This window comes from Pristiophorus japonicus, chromosome 4 (assembly GCF_044704955.1).
Source record: "Pristiophorus japonicus isolate sPriJap1 chromosome 4, sPriJap1.hap1, whole genome shotgun sequence".
Lineage (NCBI taxonomy): Eukaryota > Metazoa > Chordata > Chondrichthyes > Pristiophoridae > Pristiophorus > Pristiophorus japonicus.
Genome location: NC_091980.1, coordinates 215,946,033 through 215,961,101, shown reverse-complemented (window position 1 = coordinate 215,961,101; position 15,069 = coordinate 215,946,033). Strand labels below are relative to the sequence as shown.

Here is a 15,069-nt window from a genome sequence, read left to right as displayed (position 1 = left end):
ATAATTTGTGCACTGCAAGGTCCCATAAACATAGTGAGAAAATAACAAATTAATCTGTTTTGGTAGCATTGGTTTGTACAGTGCCAAAGCAGATTTCTTGATTCATAATATTTTTGAATTAAATTGTTAAAACAAATTATTTAGTGCAGATGCTTTTGTAGTCCTTAAAGATTTAAATCTCCCTAAAATCTGTGGAGGCCGTTTACCAGCATAATGATTTAGATGAAGGAATTGAGTGCAATATCTCCAAGTTTGCAGATGACACGAAACTGGGTGGTGGTGTGAGCTATGAGGTGGACGCTAAGAGGCTTGCAGGGTGTCTTGGACATGTTAGGTGAGTGAACAAATGCATGGCAGATACAGTATAATGTGGATAAATGTGAGGTTATCCACTTCGGGGGCAAAAACACGAAGGCAGAATATTATCTGAATGGCGGCAGATTAGGAAAGGGGGAGGTGCAACGAGACCTAGGTGTCATGGTTCATCAGCATTTGAAAGTTGGCATGCAGGTACAGAAGGCGGTGAAGAAGGCAAATGGTATGTTGGCCTTCATAGCTAGGGGATTTGAGTATAGGAGCAGGGAGATCTTACTGCAGTTGTACAGGGCCTTTGTGAATATTGTGTTCAGTTTTGGTCTCCTAATCTGAGGAAGGACGTTCTTGCTATTGAGGGAGTGCAGTGAAGGTTCAGCAGACTGATTCCCGGGATGGCGGGACTGACATATGAGGAAAGACTGAATCAACTGGGCCTTTATACACTGGAGTTTAGAAGGATGAGAGGGGATCTCATAGAAACTTACAAGATTCTGACAGGACTGGACAGGTTAGATGCGGGAAGAATGTTCCCGATGATGGGGAAGTCCAGAACCAGGGGACACAGTCTTAGGATAAGGGGTAGGCCATTTAGGACTGAGATGAGGAGAAACCTCTTCACTCAGAGAGTTGTTAACCTGTGGAATTCCCTACCGCAGAGAGTTGTTGATGCCAGTTCATTGGATATATTCAAGAGGGAGTTAGATATGGCCCTTACGGCTAAAGGGATCAAGGGGTATGGAAAGAAAGCAGGAAATGGGTATTGAGGGAATGATCAGCCATGATCTTATTGAATGGTGGTGCAGGCTCGAAGGGCCGAATGGCCTACTCCGGCACCTATTTTCTATGTTTCTATATGTGCCAGGATGTGCCCAGCAACAGTCACGGCCTCTGATCCCTCCAAAATTCACATGACAGGAGTGGGCCTCTGGCAATTTGGGGATGCATCTGAGGCCATTGATTAATTTGCAATAGCTAATTGCTGGTGACTCTAATGCTAGCTATTCCAAGATTCATATCTCAGGGTATCAGTAAAATGGTGTTGCTATGCTTTCTTACTGGCTGTCTTTTTGCTTTTCACAGTTCTAGTTGAAGAAGTCTATCATGCACAAAAGGAACGGGATGCAGCTGTTATGTCTAGACTTAGACTTGCCAATGAAGAGAGAGATGAAGCTCTTTTGCGAGCAAAACAGCTAGAACAGGCTTTTGAGGGGTATGTGCACTGATTTTTTAATTGTTTTTATTTGGACAAAAGAATAATCTGAATAAAAGTAGAAAATATTAAAATGTACCCCATGCAGTGGTTCCCAGTTAATTATCACCCTCCGTTTTAATCCATGCAAATATTAAATTCAATGCAAAAGATAATCCACTATATAGTCCCAATCTGATACTTGACATGTCTGGGCTGTGTGCACCCTTCTGATCTGGCACTATTTACATGATTCCAGATGTGGTGATTTGAAATTAGTGTTTTTTCTTAGTGCTGCTGGACTATCCAAACAATGTTTATTTAAATGTGTTTTAAATAGCTAAACATTTAATATCTTTGCAATCAAAATAGGGATAAAGCAGACTAAAAGTTTTACAGATTTGCTGGCAAAGCCAATAAATTACAAGGAAGATAACGATACAATTTTTTTTAAAGAAATTATATTTGTTTTCATTTTAGGTGTGCCATAGAAAACAAAAATAAATCCAGTGGACTCTAAGTTGGTTTTCATTTTCATGAAATAATTTGTGGCAAATATCTAAAGATTTTTTCAGGATGGAAAGAAAATTGGCTACATTGGTTACTTACTAGATATGCCTTTGGATCATTTTTGAAACGGCATTACTAAGCAGACACTGAACAAGGTTATGAGTGCAAAAAAGGAGGAAGAAAATCCAGTATTGACTTCTACTTTAATAAATCAGGAGTTCGACATTTCATACAAATGTCACTCAAAAGGGTATGGTTGATCGTCACAAATCTCGTTTCATAGAAAATGAACCTAATCTTTGAGCCAATTAAACATTTAGGGGGAAAAATTTGGGTCGTTTGTGCCTTCCGTTAGCGCCCCAGGACTTTTTGGCCGGGCGCAGTGCCGCTACTGACTCCCGCGAAATTCCGCGGAATTTTAGCAGTGGCGCTAACCGGTAGCACCCTGGGCGACTGCGCCAACGATAACAACTTCCTCCCCGTGCGCAGTGACCTGTTTTCACCACGGAGCGAAAATTCAGTAGCGCCCCGTGTTGCCCGTGACAGCTTCGCGGGGCGCGTACCAGGGCTTTAGGAAGCTCGCAGGGCGAAAATTAAAGGAGAAATGCGGTGCTGAAAATGTAAAAAATGGCTGACTTACCAATCACGGCCTTCTCATCTTCATATCGTGGAGTCTGTGCCGCAATGTTGCAGCTCAGCACTCCACTTCTGTGCAGGACTGCTACCACAGCACCCAGCTCCCTAATAGTCGAGCATTGGCCTCTTCTTCCGAATGCAGAGTCCGCAGCGTGACCTCCCCTTTAATGGAAGGGGAGGACCCTGTGTTCCCGCCAGCGCTATGTACCTCTCTACATAACACTGCAAAATTACTGATGGTTAGCGCCCTGGTCCTGCCTCCGAGAGGAAGTGGAGCATGAGATTTTGCGCACCACTTCCTCTCGGGGGCGGTAAGTCCAATTTAGCTGGCGGGGCGGGACTTCTATGCCTGGCGCACAAAGTCCCCCCCCCCCCCTTCCTCAGCTGTTACCGCCCCCAACTGGGGCAGTACGCAATTTCGCCCCATTGGTCTACCTGCTATGTCACTACTAAATAAAACTTATATTAAAAATAATACTTATAAGCACATTTTTCTTCTTCCCTTTGATTAAGGTGCATCTCTGGAAAGGGGCTATTCTGCGCAACAAGATGATGCTGGCTCCTCTTCTGCCTGTGTATTTATGAACCATTCCACAGTCCTTGGCTCTCCAAAAGGTTTATCCAGCTGTCAGTGACTGAGTGCTGGATGCCTGGGCCGAATACATGGCACTTGTGTCCCGAATTCAAATTACATCAATTCTGGAATGTGTTGCAGAATGTATTTCCCTTATTTAACTTATGCATGCTGATTATGAGTTTGTACATTTTGCGCTGCTGGACCCAGCCAGGATGAAATAGGAGGAGATGCCCAAAGATGGCGGTGCAATTCTTTGCTCCACCTGGCCCAAATCATCTGAAAAATTGGTGGGAGAGGTCTGGAAAATTAGGGCCATTAATTGCAGTGTCATATAAAGAGACATTCATGGTGCACAGATCTATCAGAAATATTTGAAATGTAAACTATATATAACTAGTTTTGAAACCTGTGCAAAAGTACCTTGGAAACCAGTAGGTGAAGAGTATAATGTTAGTAAAAAGGACAGACTACATCCTTTTCTACCATTATGTAGGATGCAATCGAGTTGTTAATTGCATTTTAGTACTGTTGATCTTCATATATGAATGTTAAGCTTAGAGTTGTTTAAATTCCATGGTCTACTCCTTGAAGAAAAGAATGAGTTACTGGCCCTGAATTTACTGTCGGGAGAGTACACCGTCATACCGCCTTTGAAATTGACAGCATGTTCAGGATTTCGCATGCGGTAAATCCCAAACTTGCTATCTGTCCAGTTCTGACTACACATCGGCTTTGCTGCATGTTTCACTTACCCATTCAAATCAACATGCTGGTGAAAAGTTGGGCTAATTGCCCACCTACTGCGAATTAATTACCCTGAAAATTATTACATTTGATACAAACAGGCGCAGGAAGCCTGTTGCACACAATAAGGCGGGGCGGGGAGGGAGTGGGCCGTGGATGAGAAAATTGTATTACAAACCTGTTCCAAGTATTGCTGCTGTCACACAAAAAGCAAATTTGTTTCGAACTGATTAGGCTATTCATACTAAAAGAAAGGGATTGTGTCCATTATCCCAGCTGTGTTTTGCTTTTAGAAATAGTGGTAATCTTGATTATTAGGTAGAAAATAGCTTGAGAAAATTGAATGGGACTAATGTCACCACTATGTTTTATTAATGGACAATTGTTTTATGAGATGAGCCATGGCCAGGAGAAAGAGAGTCAAAATTTCCCCCCTTTTGGAAGTCTGATGGGATTGGCCTGTGCCGCTTAAACCCGACCAGCAGTTTAAGGGTGCCCGCTTGGGAAAACGAGTTGCTCCCTGCATTTATGCCAGTAAATACTTATTTCTATTCAGTAACAGAAGTTATGGCAGAAAGAAAATTACAAACAAGGGCCCCAATTTTCCCCAAAGAAGAAAAATGGCCTTAACTTACCTGGACGCCCGTTTTTTCCAGCCCCTCAGCGCTGAAAATAAAAATGCATAGTTTCCTCAACATATGCGAATCCTCTGGCGCTGGCGCTGGCGCTACGGATCCAACGCTGCAGGGCGGAGCCTCTAATGTGTGCTGAAACGCCACAGCACGTTCGAGGGAAAAAAAATTTAATTGCGCATGCGCACAAAAAAAAACAAAAATACAAGACCCATTTGCACAAGTGGAGTAGAAAGTATAAAAAACACAGCACTTGTGGGGACTGTGTGGATCACCATTGAAAATCCATTGGTGGCAGAGGTAGTTTCGCAGGTAGGAAATACAGCTTTGTTCACGAGATGGCTGCAATGGAAGGGCGTGGAGAAGAGGAAACCGTAAGGGCGAAGAGATTTTGCGCTGATGAAATTTAGCGCCTGGTAGACTTAATCGAGAGTAGATGGGGAGTTCTTGAGAACAAGGGGAGCTTTGGAAAAAGTAAGTTTAAACTGTTTGCACTTGCAAAAGTTTAGGACCAGGTCGCAGTCGAGTTTAATGGAATGTCCATGACCCCGAGAACCAGTGCTCAGCTGAAAAAGAAGTGGTAGGACCTCGGACAAGCGGTGACTGTAAGTAATATGATAAACTTACATTTATTTGGGCTTTAAAATATATGTAGATTTATGCACTGCACTAATATTTGTAAATGTGATCCGTGTGTGTGTGTGTGTGTGTGTGTGTTGGTGTGCGCGCTCGTACGTGTGTTCAGAAGGACCCTCTCTTTAAAAAGTTCCATTTGTATCTTTGCAGAAGATGGTGTCACAGATCAACCGAGAACGGTCACAAACTGGAGGAGGTCCACCAAATAGGCTGCAACTAACAGCCCTGGAGCAGAGGATAGCGTCAATGATTAAATGTCACAGGAGAAGACCAACAATCAATGCGGAAGCTGGGCCCAGTTTTCCATTAGAGGGTAAGCCCTGCAAATTGCACAGTATGGGTTGGCTAAATGTTATGTCATGCATTTGCTTCCTGCGCTTTACTTCCTCAATGCTGCTAACCAAGTATCTATCTTTTGTTTCGCAGAGGTTGAGCATTAGGAGGAGACAGAATGTGCACCTGAAGTTGAAGGAGCAAATGTTCAAGAAAACGCCACGCCATTTATTCCAACTCAGGACAATGAAGGGCAGCAAAAAGTCATAGACGACGAAATGGAGGTGCTGAACTCCTCGAGGATTCCAAGCCCTTTCATGAGCGAATCAAGCGAGAGGACTTTTCTAGGTGTGACGTTTGAGGCTGCGGGTACAAGTGTGTCGCAGCAAGCCACACCTGCGAGATGTCGTAGGAGGGCGAACTCCAGACCTGATCCAGAAACACTGGACTCTGAGAACATAGGACATCTTGTGGGGATGAGCGGGGAGAACATCGAACAATCTCGATTGCTTCTGGAAGCCTTTAGTGAGGTGAGGGCAGAGTTGGGGAGACTGTCAGGACGGTTGGATGTGGTTGCATTGGCAATAGGGGAGCTCACCCAGGTTGTCCTAGATGCGAGGAGCGCTTTCCACTCTACACCAAATTCAAGGGTTGATCCTGAGGATGAGGTTGACTACAAAGAGGTACCTGGGCATTCCGCTATGGCACATTTTGGCTCTGTCCCTGTTGTAGCCCAGCATCAAGAAACGCCATGCTGGAAAAGGAACAGACTACATCTGGAGGTACGGGGGGCAGGGAAGCAGAAGTCTGCAACTACAGGCACGCGCAGGGGTAGCGACATCTACTGGGGCAGGATTGGCGCACAGCGCTAATGAAGAGGATTAATGTTTGCTTCTTGGTTGGTTTAGTTGATCTTTGTAAAGTTTGCCATGGCTCTGTATGAAGTTTTTAAAGTTTTGATGGTTTAAACATAAGTAAAGTCAAGCTAATTACAAATGTGCTGTTCAAATATTTAATAAACATTTTAATTTTGGACTTTTAATCTGACTCCTGCACTTCATTTTTTTAATGCTGCACTAATAAATATTACAGGAGAACTGGACTGAAAATGTAAAAGGGCATCATCCCTTGCAACCTATTGGTTTAAATGATACAGGGGCAGATTCCAGTACTAAGGTATTCATGGATCCTGCCTTCTTGTGGGTCACTGATGCATGCAACAAAGTACCATAGTGCATATATCAGTGACCCTCACCCAGTCAGTATCCATGAACAACTTGGTTATCTCTCTCATCTGGAAGGGGGAGAACATGCCGGGAGATCTCAGAGATGCAGTAATCATGACTATCTTTAAAAAAGGGGACAAGTCCGACTGCGGCAACTACAGAGGAATCTCCCTGTTATTAGCCACTGGGAAAGTCATCGCTAGAATCCTCCTCAACCATCTTCTCCCTGTGGCTGAGGAGCTCCGGAGTCACAGTGCGGATTCCACCCACTACGGGGTACAACAACGGACATGATCATTACGGTGCGACAACTGCAAGAGAAATGCAGAGAACAGCACCAGCCCTTGTACATGGCCGCCTTTGACCTTACAAAGGCCTATGACGCTGTTAACCGCGAGGGACTATGGAGCATCCTCCTCCGTTTCGGCTGCCCCAAAAAGTTTGTTGCCATCCTCCGCCTGCTCCACGACGACATGCAAGCTGTGATCCTGACCAACGGATCCACCACAGACCCAATTCACATTGGGATCGGGGTCAAGCAGGGGCTGCGTCATCGCGTCAACCCTCTTCTCGATCTTCCTCGCTGCAACGCTCCACCTCACACTCAAAAATCTCCCTGCTGGAGTGGAACTAAACTATAGAACCAGTGGGAACCTGTTCAACCTTCATCGCCTCCAGGCCAGATCTCAGACCGTCCCATCCTCTGACATTGAGCTACAGAACGCGGACGACGTTTGCGTCTGCGCACATTCAGAGGCTGAACTCCAAGTCATTGTCAACATCTTCACCGAGGCGTACGAAAGCATGGGCCTTACACTAAACATTCGTGCGACAAAGGTCCTCCACCAACCTGACCCCGCCACACAGCACTGACCACACTCGACCAGCTCCGTTGGGCGGGCCACATTGTTTGCATGCCCGACACAAGACTCCCAAAGCAAGCGCTCTACTCTGAACTCCTACATGGCAAGCGAGCCCCAGGTGGGCAGAGGAAATGTTTCAAGGACACCCTCAAAGCCTCCTTGATAAAGTACAACATCCCCACTGACACCCGGGAGTCCCTGGCCAAAGACCACCCTAAGTGGAGGAAGTGCATCCGGGAGGGCGCTGAGCACCTCGAGTCTCGTCGCTGAGAACATGCAGAAAACAAGTGCAGGCAGCGGAAGGAGCATGCGGCAAACCAGACTCCCCACCCACCCTTTCCTCAAACGACTGTCTGTCCCACCTGTGACAGATACTGTAATTCACATATTGGACTGTTCAGTCACCTGAGAACTCACTTTTGGAGTGGAAGCAAGTCTTCCTCGATTTTGAGGGACTGCCTCGATTGTCTTATTGTCCACCGAAGCACTCCAACACTCCGAAACTCCACTTAAACATACAAGATTGGTGGTGGGAATATTTAATAGCCATTATGTGATGTCCACCTAAGCACTCCAACACTCCCTTCAAACATAAAAAAATTGAGGTGGTAACATTTAATATAAATTATATATTTTCCACTTAAGCACTCCAACACTCCATAAAAACCGAAAAGATTTGTGGTGGGATTTTTTTTTCAATTTAATGTTCCACCTTTAATAGAGATCACTGCTGATTATCTTTGAGCTTGGAGTGTCTTGCACCGTCCTTTGTGTGCAGACCTTTGGCCTGGGCTAGCAGCGGGCCACGTGGGGGTGGAGGACCTTCGGCCGGGGGCTAGCAGGGGCTCCATTCGAAGTCCAGGAGAGTGGGGAGAAGGCTCACTGGATCTCAGAAGAAGAAGAGGATTGGTATGCTGATTCTTCATTTTTGGAACTTTTTAATATTTTCCTTTAACTATTTGGATTATTTTGGGCCGTGAGGACATCGATGGAAAAAGATAAAGATTTTATTATTTTTTATTTTTTGCCATCATTCTTTTTTCATGGCAGGAGCGTCGGTATGGGTAAGTTTTTTTTATACCTGCTTATAATTAAAATTTGGTCTTTAAATTACTTTAGAGTTTAATTATAAGCTAAATAGAAGTCCCTTCGGCCAGAGATAGCAGGCCAGCACGGATTCTCTAACTGCAGGTAGGGGTTTTTCATACGGTGTTTCGAGGGTCTCTGCGCTAGCTTAAAAAATTTTGTAGGTGGGGAAAGTTTCCCTTATGTAAAGAAATGGCACGGAACTTTTTACAGGTACACCAGCGCCAGAATGTTTAGAACACAATTACAACATGTGTAGAACATGTTTTACTTCCTTTCTCTTTGCAGCCAATCCCCTTATGTTGTTGCTACAGGTTGAATCAGTCTTATCCGAGACTCCCTTATCCGGCACCACCCCTCGTCCGGGACCATTCCCGACCAGCGGGTGGCGCATGCGCAGAATTTCCACTGTCAAAATCCTACCCACCAATATAATCTTTCTCCTCAATTGGCTGCCTCCTTCTCGTCGTCCTGCTGAAACTCCAGCAGCCACAGTCCTCTGGCCCAACACCAGGGAATCTTTGGACTCCGCTTTGGCGCCTAAAAATTCACTGGCCGCCGAAAAAACGGCACAGCTGATCTTTAGAATCAGTGAGAATGATGTAGGTTGAACCTCCCTTATCCAGCACCCTCGGGACCTGGCCTGTCCCAAACGAGGGATTTTGCCGGATGAGGGGTGGTCACATGTTTGGGTGGATTGCGCCTTTAGGTGCGGTTGCTGGGGTAAGTATGTGCGTGCGCTGATTGGCTGGCTGACTGACTGACAGTCGATCCAGCCAATCAGTGTACAGGGGACCTCAAAAGTCAGCGGGCCTCGAAGAGTTGGCCTGACCCCCTGGAGGGAGCGGTGTGTAGAGGAGCGGCCGGCCCAACGACTGTGGCTGCAGGAGTTTCAGCAGGGCGACGAGAAGGAGGCATCAATTGAGGAGAAAGATTATATTGGTGGGTAGGATTTTGATGGTCGTATTCTGTGCATGCGCCACCCGGCGGCCGGGAATGGTCCCAGACGAGGGGTGGCGCCGGATAAGGGAGTCCCAGATAAGAGAGGTTCAATCTGTCGAAAAAACATAAGGCTGCAAAAAGGAAGGAAGTTAAACATGTTCCACACATGCTGTAATTGTGTTCTAAACATGTATTTAGTGAAATGAAGAAGAAAGCTTACAGTGAACATTGCAAAGAATTAAATGCAGATTGAACTTCTCTTATCTGGGACTCTTTTATCCGGCACCACCCCTCGTCCGGCACCATTCCCGGCCGCCGGGTGGCGCATGCACAGATACATTTTCTTCATACTCACTCTGCTCTGCTCTCCTGAAGACGGAGACTCCTTCCTCGGTCCGATTCTGAAGGCACTGATTGCCTAAGTGGCCTTGAGGGTGGGTATTCAAGTCAGAGGGTGGGTATTCAAGTCAGTGAGTGGGGAGGGTGAAGAGAGGTTCAACCTGTACTACTAATAATTAGATTTTGAATTAAATTATAAGTAAAAGCTTGATAAAAGTTCTTAATATTTTTTTAAAGAAATATTTTTAAACCCCCCCCGGCTAGTTTTTCGCTTTGCCGAGCTTGGCCGCTATCTTTTTCCTCGATGCCGGGAACTCCTGCATATGACAGTCCAGCATCCCTGGAATCAGTCTGCTGAACCTTCGCTGCACTCCCTCAATAACAAGAACATCTTTCCTCAGATTAGGAGACAAAACTGTACACACTATTCCAGGTGGGGCCTCACTAAGGCCCTGTACAGGCAGTAAGACCTCCCTGCTCCTATACTCAAATCTCCTAGCTATGAAGGCCAACATATACCATTTGCCTTCTTCACCGCCTGCTGTACCTGCATGCCCACTTTCAGTGACTGATGAACCACGACACCCAGGTCTCGTTGTACCTCCCCTTTTCCTAATCTGCCGCCATCCAGATAATATTCTGCCTTCGTGTTTTTGCCCCCAAAATGGATAACCTCACATTTATCCACATTATACTGCATCTGCCATGCATTTGCCCACTCACCTAACCTGCCCAAGTCACCCTGCAGCCTTTTAGCATCCTCCTCACGGCTCACACCGCCACCCAGTTTATTGTTATCCGTGAACTTGGAGATATTACATTCAATTCCTTCATCTAAATCGTTAATGTATATTGTAAAGAGCTGGGATCCCAGCACTGAGCCCTGCAGCACACCACGAGTCACTGCCTGCCATTCTGAAAAGGACCCGTTTATCCTCTCTGCTTCCTGTCTGCCAACCAGCTCTCTATCCACGTCAGTACATTACCCCCAATACCATGCGCTTTGATTTTGCACACCAATCTCTTCTGCGGGACCTTGTCAAAAGCCTTTTGAAAGTCCAAATACACCACATCCACTGGTTCTCCCTTGTCCACTCTGCTAGTTACATCCTCAGAAAAAATTCCAGAAGATTTATCAAGCATGATTTCCCGTTCATAAATCCATGCTGACTTGGTCCTATCCTGTCACTGCTTTCCAAATGCGCTGCTATTTCATCCTTAATGATTGATTCCAACATTTTCCCCACTACTGATGTCTTCCCCACTACTGATGTCAGGCCAACCGGTTTATAATTACCTGTTTTCTCTCCCTCCTTTTTTAAAAAGTGGTGTTACATTAGCTACCCTCCAGTCCATAGGGACTGATCCAGAGTCAATAGACTGTTGGAAAATGATCACCAATGCATCCACTATTTCTAGGGCCACTTCCTTAAGTACTCTGTGATGCAGACTATCAGTCCCCGGGGATTTATCGGCTTTCAATCCCATCAATTTCCTGAACACAATTTCCTGCCTAATAAGGATATCCTTCAGTTCCCCCTTCTCACTAGACCTACTGTCCCCTAGTTACTTGTGTCGTCCTTCGTGAAGACTGAACCGAAGTATTTGTTCAATTGGTCTGCCATTTCTTTGTTCCCCATTATAACTTCAACTGAATCTGACTGCAAGGGTCCTACGTTTGTCTTCACTAACCATTTTCTCTTCACATATTTATAGAAGCTTTTGCAGTCAGTTTTTATGTTCTCTGCAAGCTTCCTCTCGTACTCTATTTCCCCCCTCTTAATTAAACCCTTAGTCTTCCTCTTTTGAATTCTAAATTTCTCCCAGTTCTCAGATTTGTTGCTTTTTCTAGCCAAATTATATGCCTCTTCCTTGGCTTCAACACTATCCTTAATTTCCCTTGTTAGTCATGGTTGAGCCAACTTCCCCGTTTTATTTTTACTCCAGACATGGATGTACAATTGCTGAAGTTCATCCATGTGATCTTTAAATGTTTGCCATTGCTTATCCACCGTCAACCCTTTAAGTACCCTTTGCCAGTCTATTCTAGCCTCATACCGTCGAAGTTACCTTTCCTTAAATTCAGGACCCTAGTTTCCGAATTAACTTTGTCACTCTCCATCTTAATGATGAAGAATTCTACCATATTATGGTCACTCTTCCCCAAGGGACCTCGCACAACAAGATTGCTAATTAGTCCCTTCTCATTACACATCACCCAGTCTAGGATGGCCAGCGCTCTCGTTGGTTCCTCGACATATTGGTCTCGAAAACCATCCCTAATACACTCCAGGAAATCCTCCTCCACCGCACTACTACCAGTTTGGTTAGCCCAATCAAGATGAAGATTAAAGTCGCCCATGATAACTGCTGTATCTTTATTGCGTACGTCCCTTATTTCTTGTTTGATGCTGTCCCCAACCTCACTACTACTATTTGGTGATCTGTACACAACTCCCACTAGCGTTTTCTGCCCTTTGGAATTCCGCAGCTCCACCATACCGATTCCACATCATCCAGGCTTATGTCCCTCCTTACCATTGCATTAATTTCCTCTTTAATCAGCAGCGCCACCCCGCCTCCTTTTCCTTTCTGTCTATCCTTCCAAAATGCTGAATACCCTTGGATGTTGAGTTCCCAGCCTTGGTCACCCTGGAGCCATGTCTCCGTGATGTCAATTACATCATACTCGTTAACTGCTATCTGCGCAGTTAATTCGTCCACCTTATTCCGAATACTCCTCGCATTGAAGCACAGAGCCTTCAGGCTTGTCTTTTTTTTAACACACTTTGCCCCTTTAGAATTATGCTGTAATGTGGCCCTTTTTGTGTTTTGCCTTGGGTTTCTCTGCCCTCCACTTTTACTATTCTCCTTTCTATCTTTTGTTTCTGCCCCCCTTCTGTTTCCCTCTGTCTCCCTGCATAGGTTCCCATCCCCCTGCCATATTAGTTTAACTCCTCCCCAACAGCATTAGCAAACATTCCCCCTAGGACTTTGGTTCCGATCCTGCCCAGGTGCAGACCGTCCGGTTTGTACTGGTCCCACCTCCCCCAGAACCAGTTCCAATGCCCCAGTTCCAGTGCTCCATTTGAATCCCCCCCCCACCTTCTGCACCACTGTTCAAGCCACGTATTCATCTGAGCTATCCTGTGATTCCTACTCTGACTAGCACGTGGCACTGGTAGCAATCCTTAGATTGCTCCTTTTGAGGTCCTACTTTTTTAATTTAACTCCTAGCTCCCTAAATTCGTCTCGTAGGACCTCATCCCGTTTTTTACCTATATGCACCACGACAACTGCCTGTTCACCCTCCCTTTTCAGAATATCCTGAATGTTGTAGCTTTCAACAATCGATTTCTAAACCTGTCCTGATGAGGGGAGGCACGTTAAACATTGCAGTATTGTTGCAATCCCAGTTTTTCTGATTGTGCCAAGTACAACCTTATTTTACATCAGTATGAAAGCAATATGTTTTTGTAAAAGTATTATTATAATAAGGAACAAGTGAAAAAAATGACCCACTATATATTACCCAATGTTTAAAAAGGCAACCACATGCATTCATGAGACAGATTGCACCCTATTTATTTTTAAAGAAAGACTTGCTTTTATATAGCGCCTTTCACGACCACCGAACATCTCAAAGTGCTTTACAGCCAATTGAGTACTTTTGGAATGTAGTCACTATTGTAGTGTGGGAAACGTGGCAGCCAATTTGCGCACAGCAAGTTCCCACAAACAGCAATGTGATAATGACCAGATAAACTGGTTTTGTTGTGTTTCTTGAGGGCTAAGTATTGGCCAGGACACCGGGGATAACTCCCCTGCTCTTCTTTGAAATAGTGCCATGGGATCTTTTACATCCACCCGAGAGAACAGAAAGGGCCTCAGTTTAATGTCTCATCCGAAAGATGCACCTCCGACAGTGCAGCCCTCCCTCAGCCTAGATTTCATATGCACAAGTCCCTAGAGTGGGAACCCACAACCATGTGACTCATAGGCGAGCATACTACTCATTGAGCCACAGCCAACACTCTTGCTGAAAGCATTTCTTTTTATTTATTTTAAAAATGTAATCCTATAGCCCTACAAGTCAGATGCACTTTGTTGACTTTGGAAGATATCCTTGTACATTTTTGGTTGAGAATCCACAACAGAAACACATGTGCAAAACCTTTTGTGTAAATGGCTGACTGTTTTGAGAAATGTGAAGTGAGACATTGAAATAGATTTGAAATCTAAGGGCAGAAGAGGCTAATGCTGTGAGTGTGCTTGCATTGCCGCCATAGCAGCTCTGCCTTCATCTCTGCACATATGAACAGTTGATCCCTGTAGTCATATATAGCAGTAAACATTAATAACTTAACAGTCTGCAGACAGAGCTGAAGATATGGAGCATTATTGAAGGATGGAATAGAGCAGGTGGCACTTTAATATGTTTAGTGTCATGGTTGACTCTAAAGACTAGTAGAATGAAATTACTTGAGGTTGGAAAGATTTAGGAAGTGAACTCATTTTGCTGTGCTATGGAAATGCTACTGATCAGGCTCTCTGTGTCCCTTTTCTAGGTTGGAAAATATTAACCCTGAAGAAAATGACATGGTAAGCCATTCTCTAAGGAGATTTTTCAATGTCAGTCTTATATCTTAGAGGCTTAAGCACAATTGAGTGGATTTCCAGAGCTAGGAAGTGGGAAAAGATGAACTTGACACACTAATAATGTACATCTCAGATGTTCTAAAAAAATGCAATTATTGTATTCAGTGTACTTTTTGTGTGTGGCCATTAATTAAGACCTAAACCAAATAAAATCTGATTCTAAATTCATGTCTAACTATTATATAAATATTATTGATAGACATTGCAGGAATTACTGAACCGAATCAACAATGCAGATACAAGAAGAGCAGTTGACAAGAATGGAGATTTAATTGTGGATCGAATACACAAAACCAGGGAGCGGAAGAAAAGAATAACTGCTGAAGAAATGAATGCAGTTATTGAGGAGAGGGATGCAGCCTTAGCAAGAGTAAGTATGTTTAGTCCATTAAAGATACTTTATACCTTTAACCAACTACCTTGTTTCCTAACAATGTTACCA

General features: G+C 44.6%; 1 protein-coding gene across 8 annotated transcripts in view; it reads left to right on the top strand.

Annotated features, from left to right (window-relative positions):
• Positions 1 to 15,069, top strand: part of mipol1 (mirror-image polydactyly 1) — a 442,941-nt gene that overhangs the window by 205,350 nt on the left and 222,522 nt on the right. For all 8 annotated transcript variants that reach the window (XM_070879088.1, XM_070879089.1, XM_070879087.1 and 5 more), the window contains 3 exons: positions 1,396 to 1,525; positions 14,537 to 14,570; positions 14,827 to 14,997. In XM_070879088.1, the coding sequence (XP_070735189.1) occupies positions 1,396 to 1,525; positions 14,537 to 14,570; positions 14,827 to 14,997 (335 nt within the window). The remainder of the gene's footprint in view (positions 1 to 1,395; positions 1,526 to 14,536; positions 14,571 to 14,826; positions 14,998 to 15,069) is intronic.